Source organism: Ambystoma mexicanum, chromosome 13 (assembly GCF_040938575.1).
Source record: "Ambystoma mexicanum isolate Mex_15411 chromosome 13, UKY_AmexF1_1, whole genome shotgun sequence".
Classification (NCBI taxonomy): Eukaryota; Metazoa; Chordata; class Amphibia; order Caudata; family Ambystomatidae; genus Ambystoma; species Ambystoma mexicanum.
Window position 1 is genome coordinate 770,456,792 of NC_090938.1, and position 21,811 is coordinate 770,478,602.

The 21,811-nt window shown below is 50.3% G+C and overlaps 1 protein-coding gene across 2 annotated transcripts in view; it reads left to right on the plus strand.

Moving 5' to 3' along the window:
• The window catches only part of LOC138521932 (uncharacterized), a 101,992-nt gene that overhangs the window by 6,105 nt on the left and 74,076 nt on the right, over window positions 1–21,811 (plus strand). The window contains exon 2 of one of the 2 annotated variants that reach the window (XM_069635108.1): window positions 19,773–21,554. The exons of the other annotated variant lie outside the window; for it this stretch is intronic. Coding sequence (XP_069491209.1) covers window positions 20,329–21,459 — 1,131 coding nt within the window. The 5' untranslated portion in view covers window positions 19,773–20,328 and the 3' untranslated portion in view covers window positions 21,460–21,554. Of the gene's footprint in view, window positions 1–19,772; window positions 21,555–21,811 lie in introns of those variants that run through there. 2 annotated transcript variants of the gene reach the window in all.

The following is a 21,811-nucleotide window of genomic DNA, read 5'->3' on the forward strand; positions in this document are numbered from 1 at the left end:
CTGCCACTCATCTAACACCAGCACGTCACACACGCACCACATTCCAGGATTCTATCACTTGAACCCACCAAGACCCAATACAACACCTCTCCCCCCGTAAAGGGCCAACAAACCCAATACACCACTTCTCCCCCCGTAAAGGTCAGCAAACTTAAGACAACAATACAACACTTCTTCCCCCGTAACCTCACAGCGGAGAACATCAACCAACCTCACCACGAGACACTAACTAAACTCCATACTTGACACCTAACGTGTGGCCAACACGTAAAAGAGCAAGTACGTCCGCAATCACCCGCAAGAACCCGTACCTCTAAGGCAACTATCAAATCTACCCTACTATACCGCAGTCCGACCAAAATTAACTTCAACGCGGACCCTTAATCTGGCACTCCACCTACACAGGCACACATGAACTCCACTACTAACCAACAACCAACCCACCAAACGTCCATAGACACCGCTATCCCTACCTTCCTACCAAAAGGAACAAAACACCATAAAACCCAACAAGGAACACCATAACAGGACCAAAAACCCTCAAGGTCTAAAAACAATAAAACGAACATCCACCGGTCCCGAGCTGCCCCTCGGAACTAGGCCTGCCACACCTAACATCCCAACAATAGTGACAAAACTAACTTACCGAACCCCCAGTGCACAAACCTTCTTCCGCCCCAAGCTGCCCCTCGAGGCCTCAAGCCTGCCACGCTTGAGCACAAACAAGCTCCCAACCTGAGCAACAAGCACAATAGCCCAAAATGGTCCCACGTTCCACAAACTCCTAGCAGAAAAACACCACTAGGCCAAACTAAACACCATAAAAGAGACAGCCACATTGTCTATTACCCAGATACAACCCCCTACTTGATAAAACAACAACATCCGCTACCACCACCTACTACCTCCAGCTACCATGTGACCCCAGGTCACAGTCTCCCGTAACCCAGCTCCTAACATGACCCCAAGTCACAGCCTCTAACGTGACCCCAAGTCACAGCCTCTAACGCTATGGCACCAAACCATTGCCAAAAAGTGCACGTTAACCCCTGCACAACGAGTTACCAACATTGTACCAACATTGCAACCCAGAACATTGACAACACCACAACCACAAGACAAGAATAACATGGGTTCACCTCCCCAAATCCAAGGGTCACGCAAAACAGGACCCGGCCGGTATCCTGCCACGCCCCAAGGAACACAGCCTAACCACAACTTAACACCATGAGCCCTAAACACATACTATGCCACACGCACACACTCATGTGAATAATTAACAACTCAACATTGATCGCCCGGCTTTCAATGCACCCGCTGTTATTTGTATGCACAACCTCACAACACGCATACAACCGCGCATACAAACACACATGCAACCACCATACAACTGTGCATACAAACACGCATGCAACCACCAAGACACACACTGTGACCACAAATGGTTGCAATATAATGTCCCAATTCTTGAAACAGGGAAAACACTGCAAAATCGCACAGAAATTACTCCCGCCTCCCCCCCCCAAACCCTGAAGAGAGTGGCGAGAGTCACACCATCTTGAGCAACAACAACCCACCCTCAAGTCCGTCCCACCTGCAAGGGAAAATAATGTAACACAACACATCATAAAACTTTAAAACATACATGGATATTCCTTCCCGGAACATTCCAAACACAGTAATTACATAATAAGAAGGGCCACAACATGAACACTCGTACTACACACACACCCCACAGGCCCGACGCTAACAATACATTACTAAGAGGCCAATTAGGTTGCCTCCCATAGGTTGGTTGTAGAGGGTCTAGAAGAAAGCAAAGGAACAGGTCTACTGGATTTCAGTACCCCCCTCTCTAGATTCAGGCCACACTTTCTAGATGGAGCTACATGCCCGACGCTAACAATACATTACTAAGAGGCCAATTAGGTTGCCTCCCATAGGTTGGCTGTAGAGGGTCTAGAAGAAAGCAAAGGAACAGGTATACTGGATTTCAGTACCCTCCTATCTAGATTCAGGCCACACTTTCTAGATGGAGCTTTAACAATAGAACAGTCATGACCTAATTGCCCCAAAATCTGCATCATGTGACGTGATAAATCTAGTCCAGCGGGATTGTGAAAATAAACTATCGCGCTAGCATAGTACGAGTCTTCTAGGAGGTCAACAATCGCGATGTCCTCCGTTTGTAGACACCGCAGAGGAATGATGTCATGGACTAAATGGAAGAGGGTTGTTCGATTTAGATAATAGTTCCGACCGACATAAACAAGGCTCTGTACTTTGAGGGCCAAGCAGTCAGCATCTGAATTAGAATGAGGTTGGTAGAGGCCCCTCTTCCCATTTACTGATTTAGCGCCTCCATTTTCCTCATGGACGGATATTAGGTGGAGCCGTTAGGGTGCGTGTCTGAAACAATGGCGTTAGATGTTATCCCATGATTGTCCTCTGGAAAAGGGTTTTCCAAATCTTCCAGAATGTGGGAATCTTCGGGTAATGGTTGGCACTTAATAGTTTCTGTAGTCTGTATAAATGGGCCAGTGCTTTTAGGGTGAACAGGAGTTCCTGCCGATGTTGTCTTTATTTCTTGAGGCACCTCTAGCGGAAAGAGTATTGGACTCAGCAGCTGGAAGCCTTTTGATGTAGTTTTGTTTTTTAGTAGCATGTTAAGCGGAGACTTTGGTCTTATTTCCTTCTAATGGTAGAGTGCCATATGAACCCTTATCATTGATCACAAGGGTAGTAACTCTGGAGCTTGAATTAATCAAGCCAGGCGTGTTGCTCAGGCTGGATTGCTGCTAAAATCAGCCTGTTTAGTATGAGCCTTTTTCTTGTGCGCCTTCTATTTGCTCTCTTTACCATTCTTTATTTATTTGTTGCCAGGTACATTAGTGATTGAGCCCTCCTTTGACTCATTGTTGTCGATGATCACACAGTTATCCAAGCTTAAGGACCAAGCGCAGTCGCCTCCCACATTGAACGATTGCAGGAGTCATTGACCATGAGCTTCTGTGGAATCCTCCTGCATTTACCAGGTGTAAATAGCAGGCAGAGTCCATAGGGCATCCATTGGTTTAATGCCAGCATGGAATTGTGTGCTGGTATTAAACCGTGTGCTGTTTCGGGCTGGAGAAAGGATGTAGGATGGACAGTGTTCTTCTGTTCAGTGCCCCAGTCTCCTCAAAACAAAAAGAAAATCCCACACATTGGTAAAAAGACAGGATTTCATGTGTAATGCCTGTCTTAACACTTATTCCCCATGCAGGGTTTTGCAAAATGACCAGCTGTCTTTCTTCCCTACTCTCTCTCTCGCTTTCATTCTCTTTGTAATCCCTTTTTAATGCCTCTTTCCAACTTTTCCCTCGCTGCTTTTTCTTGATGTCCATATTCTCCCATCACTCGCTCTCATTTATCTGTCTCTCATCTCTGCTTGTTTCACCCAGTCTCTCATCTCTGCTTGTCTCTCCCGGTCTCTCTGTCTCTCATCTCTACTTGTTTCTTCCGGTAGCTGATTTCTGCTAATTTTTCCCAGTCTCTCATCTCTACTTGTTTCTCCCAGTTGCTCATCTCTGCTTGTTTCTCCCAGTCTCTCTGTCTCTCATCTCTGCTTGTTTCTCCCGGTTTGTCTGTCTCTCATCTCTACTTGTTTCTCCCAGTTGCTCATCTCTGCTTGTTTCTCCCAGTCTCTCTGTCTCTCATCTCTGCGTGTTTCCTCCGGTTTCTCTGTCTCTCATCTCTACTTGTTTCTCCTTGTCTCTCATCTCTACTTGTTTCTCCCGGTTGCTCATCTCTGCTTGTTTCTTCCAGTCTCTCTGTCTCTCATCTCTGCTTGTTTCTCCCATTCTCTCTGTCTCTATTCTCTGCTTGTTTCTCCTTGTCGCTCTGTCTTTTATCTCTGCTTGTTTCTCCCGGTCTCTTTGTCTCTCATCTCTGCTTGTTTCTCCCATTCTCTATTTCTTTTTTATCTACTTGTGTCTCCTGGTCTCTCTGTCTCTCATCTCTGCTTGTTTATCCCTGTCTCTCATCTTTACTTGTGTCTCCCTGTTTCTCATCACTTCTTGCTTTGCCCGGTCTCTCATCTCTACTTGTTTCTCCCGGTTGCTCATCTCTGCTTGTTTCTCCCAGTCTCTCTGCCTCTCGTCTCTGCTTGTTTCTCCCGGTCTCTCTGTCTCTCATCTCCACTTGTTTCTCCCTGTCTCTCATCTCTGCTTGTTTCTCCCGGTCTCTCTGTCTCTCATCTCTACTTGTTTCTCCCTGTCTCTCAGCTCTGCTTGTTTCTCCGGGTCTCTCTGTCTCTCATCTCTGCTTTTTTCTCCCAGTCTCTCTGTCTCTCATTGCTGCTTGTTGCTCCCGGTCTCTCTGTCTCTCATCGCTGCTTGTAGCTTCCTGTCTCTTCTGTGCCTCTTCCTCTTGTTCCTCCTATTACTTTGTTTATCCTACCCGCCTCTATTTCCATTTTGTCTGCTTCTTTCTCCCTGTGTCTGTCTCTCCTCTGCCTCTTCCCTGCCTCTCTCCTCTCTGGCTCCCCATCTCTCTTCTCTGCATTTTGCTCTTGGTCCCCCTTTTACTACCTCTCTCATAGATGCCTTTCTCTCCACTCTGCCTCAGTGTCTCCTCTCTGCCTCGTGCTCATTTGCCTTTCATCTCCCTCTCTTTCCTATCTGCCTCTCTCTCTCCACTCTGCCTGCTTCTTCCGCTCTGTCCTCGTTGCCTGCTTCTTTCTTTCTCTCTCTTCCACTCACTCTTTCTCTTCACATTTCCCTCACTCTCCCTGCTTATCTGTTTCTTTGTACTCTGTCTCCTGCTGTTTCTCTCATTCTTACCTCAGTGTATTTTGTTCTGTTTCTTCCTCTCCCCGTTCTTGTTTGTTTTTTGTTTTGTTTGTTTTATTCGCTTATATAGCACGCTGAACCCGAAGGTATCTGGGAGCTTTACTTGGGGTACATAGTTACAATTGTTATACAAGAAACAGTAAGAGATACAGTGCTGGTCTTTCTCCAGCATGGGGTCTGGCATGGATTCACATGCTCATGAATATTCCCCGTCGTCAGGCTGGGAATTCTCAGTAAAGAAAAAATCAGTTTCAGTTTCGTTTCTGAACTGTCTTTCTACTATTAACCAATCACTGGTCTCTGGGTCATACTGCCCCCAGCCAATGACTGCCCTCTACCTAAGCCCCTCCTCTGGCAGCCATCTTCAGATTTTTACTGCACGTTCATGTGTTGGGAGTCCTCATGCTGTAACTCTCGAGCTTTTACTGCGTATTGCGTTTTTTCAAAGAGTTTACTCTTATTTTTTCGGTCAATTCGAGCCTCAAGCTCCACCGATTCTTCTTCCGATCAACAGGGACCTGTTTCGGAAATTTCTACGCCCCTCAAGGGTGGATTTTTGTCGAATTACACTTCTTGGAGGATTCCAGAAGACCTTTGAGGCCTACCCCGATTCGGACATGGCCCAGGACAAAGGAGATTCGACGCCTACTGGATACAAACTGTTTAGGAACTGCCCAGGATGTGGACTGCAGAACGTCTTTAAGGAGGACGAGCACTCCCGGTGCCTCTACTGCCTACACGCCGACAAGTCGCACGCGGAGGAGGACTGTGCGTTCTGCAAGAACATGTCCGTCCGGACCATGAAGGACCATCGTAAACGACTTGCTGACTGGCTGGAGGCGAAGCGCCCAGCAGCAGGTGAGAAGAAGAAGTCCGAGCGGTCCTCGAAGACCTTTGAGGGCGCTCCGGCGACGGGGGCCCAACAAAAGGCAAAGCACTGCAAGTCCGCGGGCACCGGGAGCGCCGTTGGTTCGGGCTCCTCGGCTGCCAGGCAGTGCGCGATGTCACCGACGCCATCATCCACGAGCCAACGCTCTGGCTCGGTGAAAAGGAAGTCAGAGAACCCAGGTAAGCTTCGGGAGAAGCCCCGGTCGATCCCGACAGAGAAAGCTAAGGGGGGGGCGAGGGGGCGACCCTCCCCGTAAGGTGAAGGCCTCAGACGCGCCCAAGGTCGTGAAGGCCATGATTCACCCGGCGAAGGCCTCGATTGAAGGAGTCATGGCGGCCCTGGCGAAGCCTGCGGAGGCTACCCCAGTGGAGACAATTTCCGGGCCTAGAGTTTCCCTGCCACCCCGGAGGGAAACATCTTTCCAGCCTATCGAGAAGACCCCCGTGAAACACTGGGACGAGAAAGGGGGGGCACAGTAGCCCTAACGGACACAGATACTACCTCCGAGGATGAGCTGGCTGGTGTCAAAGCTATCCTGGACAAGAAGTTCGAGGAGGTCAGGACCTACGGGAAGGATCCCGACAAGGTGGACGTAGAGAGCAACGGTGGAGCCGACGAGGAGCCGCGGGCCGTGGAGGAAACGGAGGACCCCGCGCCCCAGCCATCGCTCCAGTCGCAACCGATGGCTACGCCACAGGACAATTCAGGAGCTATCTTTTTTTTTTTTATAAAGTATTTTATTGTTATTAACATAATACAGTGGTCATAATAACAAAGCAACAAGCAAACAAAAACAACTTCAGACTGTCATAGTCGTTCACAATCAGAAAAGGTACTCAGAACATCAACAGTTGAGCGATCATCTCATCACATGCAATAATGTATAGTATGGTACAAGCACAAAACAAAACCCCCAGTGCACATTCCCCCGCCTGTACATGGGACACTCAGGCCACACCTTCCTCCCACCTGTCCCATATTTTCGACGCTTTGTTGGGACAGCCTCGCGCCGAGTAAATCCTACGCTCCATCATAGCGCATATGTCCATATCCAATTTCCATTGTTCCAGCGTTGGGGAGTCAGGGGCACCCCATTTCTGCGCTATATTGCGCTTAATCAGCCCCATCGCCGTGTGTAGGAGCAATCTTTCCCACTTATTAGCTTCTATCTCATCGGGCACGCCCAGAAGCAAAGCCCTTGGGTCCAGTGGTATGGTGCGAGTCAGAACTCGGGAGAGTTCCCTACAGCATGCGTTCCAAAAAGTTTGTATCTGGGGACACAGCCACAAAATGTGAATAAAGGTCCCCTCCCCATCCCCACACCGCAAACAGTTTGGGTTAGAAGCCCGTTTCGAGCCATATAAACGTGTCCTAGGGTAATAAACCCGGTGTAGTATTTTCAACTGCACTAGTCGAAGCCTAGAGGAAATGGCGATTTCCCGGGGATGCATAAGGACCTGTATCCAATCCTCAGGATCTATCACCCCCACATCTACTTCCCATTTTGCCTTTAGTTCATTCAATTCGGGGGTAGCAAAGGAGGATATAGCATTGTAAAGGATGGAAGTGCATTTGGTAGGGATATGCGCCGGAAGGATGTTACGCTCTATGGGGGTATAGTCCGGTAACTGTGTATCTGCTGTCAGGTAGGGTCTCAAAGCATGGGCGAGGCGAATGTAGTGGTAATGTTCCGTATTCGGAATCTGGAATCGCAATTGTAGGTCATCAAATGAGGCCAAACACCCCTGTGTAAGCATGTCCCCAATCCTGGCAATCCCCGCGTTCACCCACCTAGGCCACGGCTCCAACTTCTGGGTCTCAGCTAGGTTGTTGTTCCGCCAGAGGGGTTGTGCTCTAGTAGCTTTATTTTCCCACCCAATGAATCGGTGTGCCTGTCTCCACACTGTGATCATATGCGTAGTGGTTGTGGGCGGAGAGGTTCTCGAAAGGGGCTGATAGAGGAGAAGCAGCGGGTCAGTGTTGCGCATAGTGGCTATCTCAGCCCGTATATGGGGCAGGTCTCGGTCCCCGTGGAGAAGGTCATTAACCACCACCAGTTGTGATGCCCAGTAATACGTTTGAAGGCGGGGAACTCCTATTCCTCCCTCCCAAATAGATCTTTGGAGTGTAGTTAACGCAATTCGTGACTGGCCTCCCCCCCATATGAGGTCTCTGAGAAGTGTCTCCACCTGGTGGAACTCCGAGTCGGGGACTTTAAGTGGGGCATTTTGAAGGACATAGAGGAATCTAGGAAGGGTCATCATTTTAAAAAGTGCCGCTCTTCCCATAAGTGTCAGGGGGAGGAGTTTCCAGTGCCGGACATCAGTAATAAAGCGGTCTGTGATTGGTCGGAGATTGTTCCTTATATAGCTTGTTAAATCCCCGGATATCCATATTCCCAGGTAACGAAACCCCTGTCGTTCCACCCGGTACGGGCAGTCCTGGGGGATTGCCTGTTCCCCACCCTTCACCGGAAAGAGGACTGATTTCCCCCAGTTGATTCTGAGTCCGCTGAGTTCCCCAAAGCGGACTAACATTTGCGTTACAATGGCAGAGGATGTTAGTGGGTCACCCAGGTACACCAGGAGGTCGTCCGCATACAGGGATGTACGATCCTCGTGTCCCTCCGGCCATCTGAATCCTCTCCAGGCGGTGTTTTGGCGAAGCCAAAGAGCTAATGGCTCGATAGCAAGGGCGAACAAAAGAGGGGACAATGGGCATCCCTGTCGCGTACCACGGCCCAGGGGGAAGGACCCAGAGGACCAGCCATTCACTCTCACTTCCGCCTTGATGTTAGCATAAAGTAGCTGCACCCAGCCTAAATAGGCCTCTCCGAACCCCATGCGGCGCATTATTTCCCAAAGGTAGTCCCATCGAATGGAGTCGAACGCCTTTTCAAAATCGATTGCCAACAAGGCCAAGGGTTCGTTTATAATCGGGGATCTCTCCAATGCTAAATGGAGGCGGCGCAGATTCATCCGAGTCGATTTGGCAGGCATAAAACCACATTGATCCGGATGGATCAGGGAGGATGTGACTAACTGCAACCGATTCGCTAATAGCTTAGCAAGGACCTTAGCTTCCCCGTTAATCAGCGATATAGGTCTATAAGAAGCACAATCATGTGGAGGTTTGCCAGGCTTGGGAATGACCACAATAGTGGCCTTGCAAAGATCTGGTGGGAGGGTACCCTGTTCCCGGGCAGCAAGAAACATCCTATGTAGAGGAGCGGCCATTTTGTCTACTCCTAGCTTCTGCCAAGTTTCAACTGGGAATCCGTTCGGGCCCGGTGCCTTTCCCGACTGGAGCTGAGACAGTGCCTCTGCAATCTCAGCCTCTGATAAAGCAGAGTCCAGCTGGTCCCTCTGTTGCCCCGAAAGGATCGGCAGCGTCACCTCATCTAGGAGGCAGGGGTTTAGCGGTGAGGTCGGAGCCCGATACAAATCTGCGTAAAACTCTGTGAAGGCCTCGGCAATCCCAGAGTCCGAATATTGGGTGTCGCCCTGAGCCGTGACAATTTCCCGGACATGGCGCTGCCCCTCGTCTCTCCTCTGCAACCAAGCGAGCAGTTTACCCGACTTATCCCCAAGTTCATACACCCTCGCCTTAGCCTGCCAATGGGCCTGCTTGGCGTCATCCAATGTTCTGTTACGGAGGCACTCCTGGGCGCGCTGGAGGGATCGGTGGGTCTCGGGCGTAGGATCGGATATATGCTCAATCTCCCTGTTTCTCACTTCCTCTTCGGCCTTTAATATTTCCCGGAACCGGATGTTTCTTTTATGTGTCGTCCAAGAAAGGATTTCACCCCTTAGCACTGTTTTATAGGCCTCCCATAATATCACGGGGCTGTCCACCGACTTCTCGTTAATTTCGAAATATTCACCAGAAACTTCCTCGAGGCGATCTATCAGTTCCGGGGACCCCAGATAATAATTGTTAAGTCTCCACGTTCTAGGGGGAAGGGGACCCTGCATACGCAATTCAACTAAGAGGGGGGAGTGGTCCGAAATGCCCCGGGGGAGTAAATCTGCGGACATTGCCCTATGGAGGTCGGTATGTGGCAAGAAGAAGTAGTCCAGTCTGGACATGGAGCCGTGAGCGCCGGAATGGAAGGAGTACTCCCTATCAGTCGGGTGTAACTCTCTCCATACATCTCGGAGCCCAAGGGCCGATGCAAAATTGGCCAATCTAGTCGAGGTGTCAGGGTTGCGATTTCGGAGATGGGAACGGTCAAAGTTATCATTCATGGTATCATTAAAATCACCCCCCAGAATGAACGTATCAGGATGGTGTTTCCCTATAAGGGTAGTAAGATCGTCCAGTAATTCTTGTCCCAACCCGGGTGGGGAATAAATTGCGGCAATGGCCATCGTCTGACCCCAGATGGTCCCCATGACGAACACGTATCGACCCTTTGGGTCACGCTCAACCAATTGCTGAGTAAATGGAATGCGCTTGTGTATCAGGATGAGGGTGCCCCTGGAGCCCATTGTGTACCCCGCCTGAAGGGCAAGGTGGTAATTAGTCCTCTGAAAAAAGGCACAGTGTGATCCGGCCAGGTGGGTTTCTGTCAAAAGGGCCACATCAGGGGAGTGTCTATTTAGAAATTGCCTAAGCAGGCGCCGTTTAATCCCGGACCCCATCCCATTCACGTTCCAGGTGAGGAACTTCAGAGATTTGGTGTGGCGCATGGGTGTCCCGTGAGTCTGTGCACAGGATATCTATCACACATGATGGGGGTCTGTACGATTGTAGCAATCAGTGAGAGATGATGGAGTGGTAACTTCGACCAAAGACAGTGGTTCGTGTCCGTTATAAACATATGACAGTCTTGAAGTAACAAACAAACTTTCAAACATTCCCAACTTACCCCCACCCTATACTCCACCCCAACACGAAGTACCTGTCGCCCAAACATAGCTGGACCTTCAACTTAAGGTAGCAGCTCAAAAACCCAGACCCTAGAGCCGGGTCTAGATAAACAAGAAAGAGGGGGGGGGGGAAAGGGAGAAGGAGAAGGAAAGGAGGAAGTTCGGCTAGGGGGGGGGGTTTCAGAGGCTCCTCCAGAGTCCCCTCCCATGCGCCAGTGTCAACATCTTCCATGGTGGACTACTCATGCGTCCGGCTTAAGAGTACAAAGAAAGATTACTTCAGAGCGCTATTACTAGGCCAGAGGGGCGACAGTCCGGTCAATGTTCTCGCTGATCTGCATCGGGGTCCAGGACCCCCTGTTCATTCCTCTCCGGGTTTCCTCTCGGGGAGGCTTTGCAGACCCTGTGTACGGAGATAAGGACAAGGTTGCCCTTATCCCCACCGGACGATCCAGCGGCGCCTGGACCGTCGGGGAGCCCACTGAGCAAGCAGAGGCTAGTCCATCCTCCTCCTCCCTTCCAGCCTTGACCCCCATCCCCTCCTCCGAGAGACGAGACGGGACAGAGACGGCGACAACGGGGACTGACGACGGTGGCGATGACAGAATGGATCTCCCGTCGCCTCCCGCCCGGGCTCCCCCCCCCCCCCTGACGAAACTGTCTCCTTTCATGCCATGATCGCCAGGGCCTCAGAGGTTTTCCAGCTGTGCCCGAGGGACAAAAGAAAGAGGGATTTCTTTACCAATGACGGGAAGCCAAGAGGAAAACCGTACTCTCGGTCCAGCTGTTGTACGACATATGGGACGAGGGTCTGTCCCTTCTGAAGAACCCTTCCACGGCGCCTGCGAAGAGAGACCGGTATGAGAAGAGGTACCGGGTCCCGGATTCCGCTCCTTTGTGCCTCAGGGCGCAACCGACCCCAGATTCCATAGTCTCCGCGGCTACCAAGAAGAAAGCGGCAGGGGCGACGGCATCATCCTCCACTTCACCGCCGGACAGCGAGGGAAAGAAGCTAGACGCCATGGGATGTCGAGTCATCTCGTCGGCATCGACTACCATTAAGGCGGCCAATGCCCTCACGATCGTGGCCCGCTATGATAGGGAGCTTTGGTTCAAGATCGCCCCTATCCTGGACTTCCTCCCGGATGACAAGAGGGCGGAGGCCCTGGAAATCCTGAAAGAAGGCCAGGTGGTGTTGGATCACGCCATCACTGTAGCTACGGACATCGCCGATACCGGTTTTCGTCAGATGGGCAACAGCGTTTGCCTGCGCCGGCGCGGTTGGCTCAGGGCCACCGACTTCCGTCAGGATGTGCAGACCAGGGTACTGGACATGCCCTTCGACGGAAACAACCTGTTTGTGAAAGCGGTGGACGAGTCGCTACAGGCCATCAAAGCGGACACCGAGACGGCCCGTGCCCTAGGCATTCTTCATCAACGACGGCCGTCCTTTCGGACCTCCGGAGGCAAATCTCAAGGTGCTTCCAAAAGATTTGTTGGCAGTTCATCGTCGTACCGCCAAGCTGCCCGTTCCTTGTCGCAGGAAGCTTACAGAGGCCGCAGCAAGGCCGGTGGTTACCATTGTCGTCGCCAAGGAGCCCAGGGTGGCAAGGCCTCAGCGAAATAGGACTGAACCGGCCGTGACGTCAGGCCCCCACCTAAGCACCCCGGTGGGAGGCCGGCTGGTGAACTTAGTCGGCGTGTGGGAGTCCATCTCCACCGACCTTTGGGTGCTGAATGCCCTGGCCCACGGGCACACTCTGGAGTTCCAAAGAAAGTGCCCCCATTTCCCACCTGTGGCCAGAAAAGAAAACCACGTTCCACAGCTGCTTCTGGAGGTACGAGCCATGCTGAGAAAGGGCGCGATAGAACTCGTCCCAAAGCGGTCCGGGGCTCCGGAGTATACTCGCGGTACTTCCTCGCCCGAAAGAAGACCGGCAGCTGGCGGCCCATCCTGGACCTTCGGTGCCTCAACAAATACATCAAAGCCCAGAAGTTCCGGATGGTTACCCTTCAGCACGTGCTGGGACAGCTGGAGGAAGGCGACTTCCTATCGTCGCTGGACTTGGAGGATGCTTACTTTCACATCCCCATACACAAAGGACATCGAAAGTTCCTAACTTTCGTGGTCCAAGGGCGGCACTACCAGTTCAAAGCCCTGCACTTCGGGTTGAAGTCGGCTCCAAGGGTCTTTACCAAGTGCCTGGCACTGGTGGTGGCGCGGCTGCGCCTGCAGGGGATTCACATATACCACTACCTGGATGATTGGCTCATCCGAGCAAAGTCAAGAGAACTCGCCGTCGACCACACAGCGAAGACCGTCCACCTGCTCACAGAACTGGGATTCTCGATCATCTTTGCGAAGTCCCACTTGGTACCATCGCGGGACGCCCTGTTCCTGGGAGCCAGACTCGACACAGTGGCGTGGTTGGCCTCACCGTCGGAGGAAAGGATGTGGGCCATCCTGGGCGAGGTACAACGTCTGTTGACCATGGAAGTGGCCAGGGTGAGGGCCATCAAGTCCCTGCTCGGCATGATGTCATTGTGCATCTACCTCGTGCGTCTGTGCAGGTTGCGGATGCGGCCACTGCAGGAGTTCCTCGACGCCCGTTGGATGCAAGTGGCAGGAATCTTCGAAGACAAGATCCCACTCAACGAGACTTTCCGTCATGCGATCCGGTGGTGGGGCACCCGCGCGCATCTCGCGGCGGGCATGGACTTCCAGACCCCAGCGCACCAGGAAATGGTGACGATGGACGCCTTCCTAGAGGGATGGGGAGCGCACACAAGAGATCTCCACGCAAGAGGCCTTTGGCCCCCAGAGGAGAGGTCCCTGCACATCAACCTCCTGGAGCTCCGGGCCGTGTTCTGGGCCCTCAGGTCTTTCCTTCCGTCCCTCAAGGGCAAAGTGGTACGGGTCTTCACCGACAACACCACCATGATGTTCTACATATGGAAGCAGGGGGGTACCAGATCCCCAGCCCTATCCAGGGAAGCGCAGGATCTGTGGCACTGGGCCGTCGCCCAGGGGATATTCCTGGTACCTTTTCATCTGGCAGGAGTGAAAAACGCTGTCGCCCACTCACTCAGCAGGGAGCTGCGCTCCTGCCACGAGTGGGAACTTCGGCAGGATCAAGTGGATCTCCTATTCCGACGGTGGGGCAGTCCCCAGATCAATCTGTTCGCGACAGCAATGAACACCAAGTGCCGGAGGTTCGCCAGCAGGTTTCCCCAGCTGGGGAGCATGGGCGATGCATTCTCCTTCCCCTGGGACGGCCTGTTCCTGTATGCGTTCCCACCATTGCCGTTGCTTCTGCGACTCATCAGTCAACTCAGACGGTCCTGGTGCAGGATGATCCTCGTCGCACTGGCGTGGCCGAGGCAGATATGGTTCCTGGACCTTCTGGACATGTCAGCGTCCCCCCCAGTCAAACTGCTGACAGACGTGGATCTTCACGCCAGGGAAGGAGGCGCCATCCTACATCACGACCCGGGATCGCTGAACCTGCAGGCTTGGCTCCTGCAGCACTAGAGTTCGGAGGCTACGACATCCCGGTGGACTGCAAGGAAGTCCTTGCAAAGGCCAGGGCATCCTCAACTCTTAAGTGCTATGGACATAAGTGGAAGAGGTTCTCTGTTGGTGCCGTGCACAGAAGATCAACCCCCTACGGATCATGGCCCCTCAAGTGCTGCCGTACTTGCTGTCGCTGGCCAAGGCGGGGCTGGCACATGCCTCCATCAAAATCCATCTGGCGGCTATCTCCCGCTACACCAGAACTCCGGCGCGGTCGTCGCATCGCCTTGACGTGGCCCCTAGGGGCCCCGCGTGTTTTGGAAACAAGGCACAATTACCAAAACGAATGATTACGCCAGACACGAGGTTCAATTCCCAAAAGCTAGGGTTTATTGCAAAACAAAGAGCTTCAGTTGGCCAACTGGTCTCACATCCCGCAACGTGTGTCACCAGACCTCGAAGGACGCAAGAGAGCGAGCAATTTTACAACAGTTACATATATACAAATCAAGGCTCTTACTATCAGCTATGACATGTTCAATACCGCCCATAATGTATTTCCTGCAAAATGTATTTGATGATTGACAATTATGACCATTATGACACAAATGTGACACCTTCGGACCTTGGTTTTAGCAACAGTTTCATTCTGTGGATTCTACAGACATGTTTCTTTGTTTAATAGAACACACTGCTCTTGTTCCTTGCAAGCAGACTACGTACAGGGGAGAGTCACATTCCAGGCTCCGCTATCTCTTGGTTTCTATTCATGTGCTAGGGGTCAGGCCGCTCGCCCAGGCTCGGCGAGGGGGGGCCGTGGAATGAAGCATAATTCAAACCATCAATTACTTGTTTTTCTCATTTATGCCACACCAGCGAGACTAGCTGGCATCTGGCATCTGTATAGTGATTAAATGCCTCGCTTCTTACTTTCAAGGACTTGTGCGGGAGGAGATCGGGGCATTCCTATCTAGGTTTGGCAGCATCATGTTTCAATATGTAACTCGTGGCCTCGCTCTCCTGAATGAGCTTCAACGGAATAGAATAGTGTTACAGCAAAGCAGTTTTGAACAGAAAAGTAATGAGCGAAGGTTATTCAAAATGGCAAATTCTATTTCTACAAAATGGAGTCTCTTCAGTCAAGCTCATAAATTCGTACTATTCGTGTCTATCAAGCTATCAAAGCTGAATATATGATGTTGTTGGTTTTCGGCCAACTAAACATATTACCTATATTATGGTAGAGTAATTTCTAAACTAACAGCCTGGTGAAGGAGTTCATGAAAGGACTGTTCCGCTCGTTCCCGCCGGTGAAGGCTCCGGCCCTGGCGTGGGAGCTCAATGTGGTGCTGACCAGGCTCATGGGTCCGCCCTTCGAGCCCCTGCACTCGGCACCGCTGAAGTTCCTATCGTGGAAGACAGCTTTTCTTGTGGCCATCACCTCCGCACGACGAGTGGGAGAGATCCAGGCCCTCTCCTGTAAGCCTCCATATCTGACATTCCACGAGACGAGGGTAGTACTGAGGACGCACCCCTCCTTCATGCCCAAGGTGCCGTCGGACTTCCATCTCAACGAGCCCTTGGTGTTACCTGTTTTCTTCCCGTCGCTTTCGTCGCCGGCTGAGAGGACTTTGCACTCGCTGGATGTGGCTAGAGCGCTGAAGTTCTACGTGGACCGCACAAAGAGTTTTCGGAAGACATCACAGCTGTTTGTGAACTTTGGACCTGTGAACTAAGAGAAGGCCCTCTCGAAGGCTTCCATTTCCAGATGGCTCTCCGGCTGCATCATGCACTGTCACCGGTTGGCAAACCGACCTTTGCCCGGCCGTCCGAGAGCCCATTCAACCAGAGCGATCGCTGCTACTACGGCGTTCCGGTCTGGTGTGCCCCTGCTGGACATCTGCAGGGCTGCTACGTGGAGGTCGACGCACACCTTCACGAGATTCTACTGCGTCGTCCGGGATTCCAGGGAGGAGTCCAGAGTCGGCCAGGCAGTGCTGCGCAACCTGTTTGCTTGAAGGTGAGCCTAGTGAGGAGGTAAGAGATGCTTAATGTTGAGTTGTTGAAATGCTTAATGTTGAGCCTTGCCACCTCCTGTGGTTGTGCATGTGTGTACTGCTATATATTCTTGTATTCATGAGCATGTGAATCCATGCCAGACCCAATGCTGGAGAAGGAACAAGTTACTTACCTGTAACTGTTGTTCTCCAGCATGGGTCTGGCATGGATTCACATGCGAACCCTCCCGCCTACCCCTCTGTGGCTCTTCTCTTGATCCTACTGCCACTTTACGTGCTACCCAATCTGAAGATGGCTGCCAGAGGAGGGGCTTAGGTAGAGGGCAGTCATTGGCTGGGGGCAGTATGACCCAGAGACCAGTGATTGGTTATTAGGAGAAAGACAGTTCCGAAACGAAACTGAAACTGATTTTTTCTTTACTGAGGACTCCCAGCCTGACGACGGGGAATATTCATGAGCATGTGAATCCATGCCAGACCCATGCGCTGGAGAACAGTTACAGGTAAGTAACTTGTTCCTTCTCTCTTCTCTGCCCAGTTTTCTCCCCCTCTCCTTTGTCTCTGCTTTTCTTTCTTGCTATGTTTTCTTTCTATCTTCTCCTGTCTCAACCCTTTACATCTCAATCTGCTTGTCTTTCTGCCCGTGTTCGTCTTTCTCTCACCCTTCTTGTCTCTATAGCTCCTCCTTGCCTGTTGCTCTCTTTATTTCATGCTATCTTTTTCTCTGCCTGCTTATCTTTCTTTTCGCTGTGTTTCTTTCTTGCTGTGTTTCTCTGTTTGCCTGTCTTTCGTGCTTGCTGTGTTTCACTCTGCATACCAGTTTTTTTTTGCTGTTTCTCTCTGTCTGTCTTTCTTTCTTGCTGTGTTTCTCTCTGCCTGCCTCTTTCTTGGTGTTTCTCTCTGCCTGCCTCTTTCTTGCTGTGTTTCTCTGTGCCTGCCTCTTTCATGCTGTGTTTCTCTCTGCCTGCCTCTTTCTTGCTGTGTTTCTCTCTGCCTGCCTCTTTCTTGCTGTGTTTCTCTGTGCCTGCCTCTTTCTTGCTGTGTTTCTCTGTGCCTGCCTCTTTCTTGCTGTGTTTCTCTCTGCCTGCCTCTTTCTTGCTGTGTTTCTCTGCCTGCCTGTCTTTCTTTCTTGCTGTGTTTCTCTCTGCCTGTCTTTCTTTCTTGCTGTGTTTCTCTCGCTGTACCTCTGGGTTTATTTCATACTTTCATCCAATCCCTCACATATGGAATCTCAAGCACTATCAAGCATTTGCATTAAAAACACGAGAGAAGCGCCTGTTGGAAGGTGGGGGTGAGGCAAGGCGCGGGCCGATTCATGGACACCCCTGTCTTTAGTTCTTTATTTCTCTCCCTCCTCTTTAGTTTTCTGTCTCCTACCCTCTCTCCTCCCTGCCTCTCTCCCTCTCTCCCTTTGCTGTGATTTCTATCTCCCTTTCTGTCTGCCTATTGGTCACCGGCCCCTCTATTTCCTCTCTGCGTGTCTTTTTCTCTGTCTTTTCCTATTATCTCTCTATCTCCCTTTCATTCTCCCCATTCTCTGCCCCCTCTGCAGTGGTGTACCGAGTGAGGGGGTGGGGGGGGCAAGCTGCCCCCCCCACAGGCTCTTTTGAGAACCTGACCGGGACGTTTGTCACTGGGACACCACTCCCGTTCGGCACCTCAATCAGGGTGCCCCACGGAAAGGTGTCCCGCTGGGAGGACAATGTGTGCTGAGCAATTCCTGCTCAGCACACATTGTCCTGGCATCAGGACACCTTACCCTTCCCCCTGCCAGGACAATGTCCCAACGAGCTCCGGGCAGCAGCAGAGGGGCTCGCAAGTTGCTCTGTGTCAACAGAGCATTTCAATGTGAGCCATTAGGCACTGATGGAGGGAGGGTGGACTAATAGCAGGGTCTTTTGTTCTTTTAGAAATGTGCATGGAAGGGAGGGATCAGCAGTGAGAAGGGTGCATAATGCTGCAGGCTTTATGAAATCATGACTATGGCTTTACCCAAGGGGGATTTCTTAGGCTAACATTAATCTGCATGATGCTATGGTGACTTTGCATGCAGGATGGGGAGAATAAAACTAAAGCCAACATATTTCTATAATGATGTATATAGTGTAAAGTTAATTATGAAAGGGTAGTTTCGTATGTGATGTGCTTTGCTTCCAAGGCATTGCTTTAAACAAAGTATTGTTTAAGCACATGAAATGCAAAGGGAAACCTTAATAAATATCTATATCAACTAAAACTGGGAAGATGTGCTGAGTTGCTTAAATTATCCAGATCCCGGTTTCACCATTTAACCAAAGTGTGTGATCCTGGGCAGATTATTTAATGACACTGTGTCTTATCTGCAGCCCTGTGATCCACTTCAGAGCTTATGTTAATATATCATGCTGTTATTTAAAAAAAAGCCTGACTATAGAGTTGCTGCATAAATAACAATCGTGCAATTTAGGTATTTTGCACCACAAAGTTATTTGCCACTTGGCTTACTTATGGCAACTTATTCTGAAGTCGCTCCATGGGGCCTCCAGGTATCAGAGACTGCTGATGCTGCTTGCAATGTGCTTTTCTGTGAAGTCACTCCTGTCGGTGCAGTCCATATGCACATTAGGAGGTTTGCATGTACTTTGCCCCAGAGCCTGGACAGAGCTCTAACAGATGAGTTTCCTGCATCTGTAATGATTCTGCAGTTTTATTTATTATTTGTTATGTGGTCAAATGCCATCTACCACTAATGTTACCAAAAATGTAGATTGGGGCCGGGGTGGGTGGTTTGTGGGTGGGAGTGAGACCATATGGACTTGTGCGCACTGCATTTGGGGGAAAGATAGCAGGACGTTTTTCAGGCTCTCTCCCCCCCCCCCCGCTCTTGCAATGCTGGATACTCCCCTGCCCCTATGTCTTCCTCTCCCACTCACCTTTTCTCCATCTTTACTTTCTCTGCTTCTCTTGAGTCCATGTTCTCTGTTCTTCCGCCCTCCTCTGTCTTTTCCTACTGTCTCTCCCCTTTGCAGGCCTGTATTTCCTCCTGTGTCTCAGTCTGTCTCAGTCTGTCTGTCTATCTCTCTCTCCTGTATGGCTGTCTCTGTCTTAACATTTGTGTCTTCCTGGTTAAGTTTCTGTCCATGCTCCTCTGTAACTCACCCGGTCTCCCTCTGTCGCTGTTTTCTTGTCGCCTCTTTCTCTTTGCCTGTATTTCTCTGGCGCGTTTAGCAAGAGTGGTTGCTGAGTGGGCTGTCTTGCTGTCTTCCACGCTGTTCCTGTGACCTGTGCAAAGATCGATTTTGGATTGGACTCTGTTTGCTTCTGAGGAACCAGAACTTTGTACATTGTGTAACCAGTCCATGTCATTGACGATCATTGGGTCATTTCTCGACTTCCTGCCTGCCCCTTTCCCAGCATCCTCTTTAAAACCATCAACGCTGCGCGTTTAGCGCGCGCGTTTAGCAAGAGTGGTTGCTGAGTGGGCTGTCTTGCTGTCTTCCACGCTGTTCCTGTGACCTGTGCAAAGATCGATTTTGGATTGGACTCTGTTTGCTTCTGAGGAACCAGAACTTTGGTACAAATTGTTTCTAAAAGGGTCTACTAAGGAACTGATTGACTTTATCCAGCGAATAGTGGCTTATTTTCCTTATTTTCTCTATTTTTCCATAGTACATTGTGTTACCAGTCCATGTCATTGACGATCATTGGGTCATTTCTCGACTTCCTGCCCGCCCCTTTCCCAGCATCCTCTTTAAAACCATCAACGCTGCGCGTTTAGCGCGCGCGTTTAGCAAGAGTGGTTGCTGAGTGGGCTGTCTTGCTGTCTTCCACGCTGTTCCTGTGACCTGTGCAAAGATCGATTTTGGATTGGACTCTGTTTGCTTCTGAGGAACCAGAACTTTGGTACAAATTGTTTCTAAAAGGGTCTACTAAGGAACTGATTGACTTTATCCAGCGAATAGTGGCTTATTTTCCTTATTTTCTCTATTTTTCCATAGTACATTGTGTAACCAGTCCATGTCATTGACGATCATTGGGTCATTTCTCGACTTCCTGCCTGCCCCTTTCCCAGCATCCTCTTTAAAACCATCAACGCTGCGCGTTTAGTGCGCGCGTTTAGCAAGAGTGGTTGCTGAGTGGGCTGTCTTGCTGTCTCGCGTGCAAGCGTGCAAGCGTGCTGCGGCTGCTTTCTCGCTCTGCCTAATTAGCTGTTCACCAACTTAATATGTCAACTACGGTCAGTAAAAAATTTAAATTAACATCAGGCATGCCTGCAATTAATCCTGGCCAATTATTTAATTTAGAGATGGCAGCGAATAAAAGCAATAATAGACTAAACCGCAAAAAGCATAATCTCCAGCGCTCAATGTCACTTTCATCTGACATTCGTTTGTATTATTCCCAAGACACCCTGTCCAGTCTAGAGAGTGGGTCTAATGTGTGTTTGTCAACCAGTCCTCTGACACTTTTGACCGCAACACAATCATTATGTTCGGAGACTGGGTCAGAGAGCGTGTTGGCTGAGACCAGTGTGAGTGACAGTTCTGGACCTTTGCCCATTATTAGCACATATATAAAACCTGTTGGTGTTGATGAAGTCGAAAATATGAATGAAATCCCCAGTACATTGATTGTCGCTGATGTGCATGTAACTCCCAATCTTTCAAGCGAAGTGACAGATTTGACTCTTGTGACAGCCTGTACTCTGGATGATCCTCAGGGTGGTGGAGAGTCCCGGACCCAGGCTGATGTATACACTCAGCCAATGTTGGAGCCCATTTGCTGCACAGCAGCAGCCCAACATTGTTTGCATGCTGCCCATGAGGAGTCTGTTCGAGCAGGGGAAATTGATGAGGAAGTCATGGAATTTATGAACATTTCGGGAGGATTGAGTTCTCCCTTAGCAGATGTTATGTATATTTGTTCAAATACTGGGGATTTAATTCAATTACAGCCAGATAATACTATGGGGCTAGAAAATCAGGTAAGCAATTCTGGAGGAGTGGTGAAGCCTACTGAAAATTGTCACCAAACCCCCCCAGACAATAATCAAATGTCTAACTCCAATTATATTGATGAATCGCCCTCTTTCATTGCTCCGACTCCTCGAAGGACAAGGTTTGAGGAACCTCATCGAGAGTCTGACTTTTTTATTAATAAGAACTGCTCCAACCGGTTTTCTTTTCCAGAAGCCCCAGCGCTTAATAACACTCTTAGCGCCATGAATACTGCGTTGCTTGCTTTAGCGAAACTTTATGAAGTACTAGATGGTAAGCTCAATAATCAAACCAGAGAAAAAGGGTGGCAGAAAGCCAACAGGGTACAGCGCATAAGTCAGCAAATTATGTGGCTGTGAAAGGGCTGCGGCTGAGAGCTTGGGTGGGAGCCTGCCAAGTTCCCACTGGTTTAGGGAAGTGGAAGAAAAGGGGGGTTTTGCTCTCCAGCTGCGCACTCACAAAAAGTAAATAAGCAGTTGCAATTATATATGAATAGTTTTAATGCAGCCTGACACGTGTTTCGAGCTGGACGCTCTTCTACTGAGGCTTGGTCTTGGCTTAGGCAAGTTGTAATTACTAAATTTGAAGTATAAGCGTTTTAACAAAAAATTATTAACATAGGTCAGGGGCTCCCATTAATTTGCAAGTGCACGGACGAATTGTCAGTAAATTTTTAACTTGCAGTGTGTTCACTGCTAAGTGAGGAGAGCA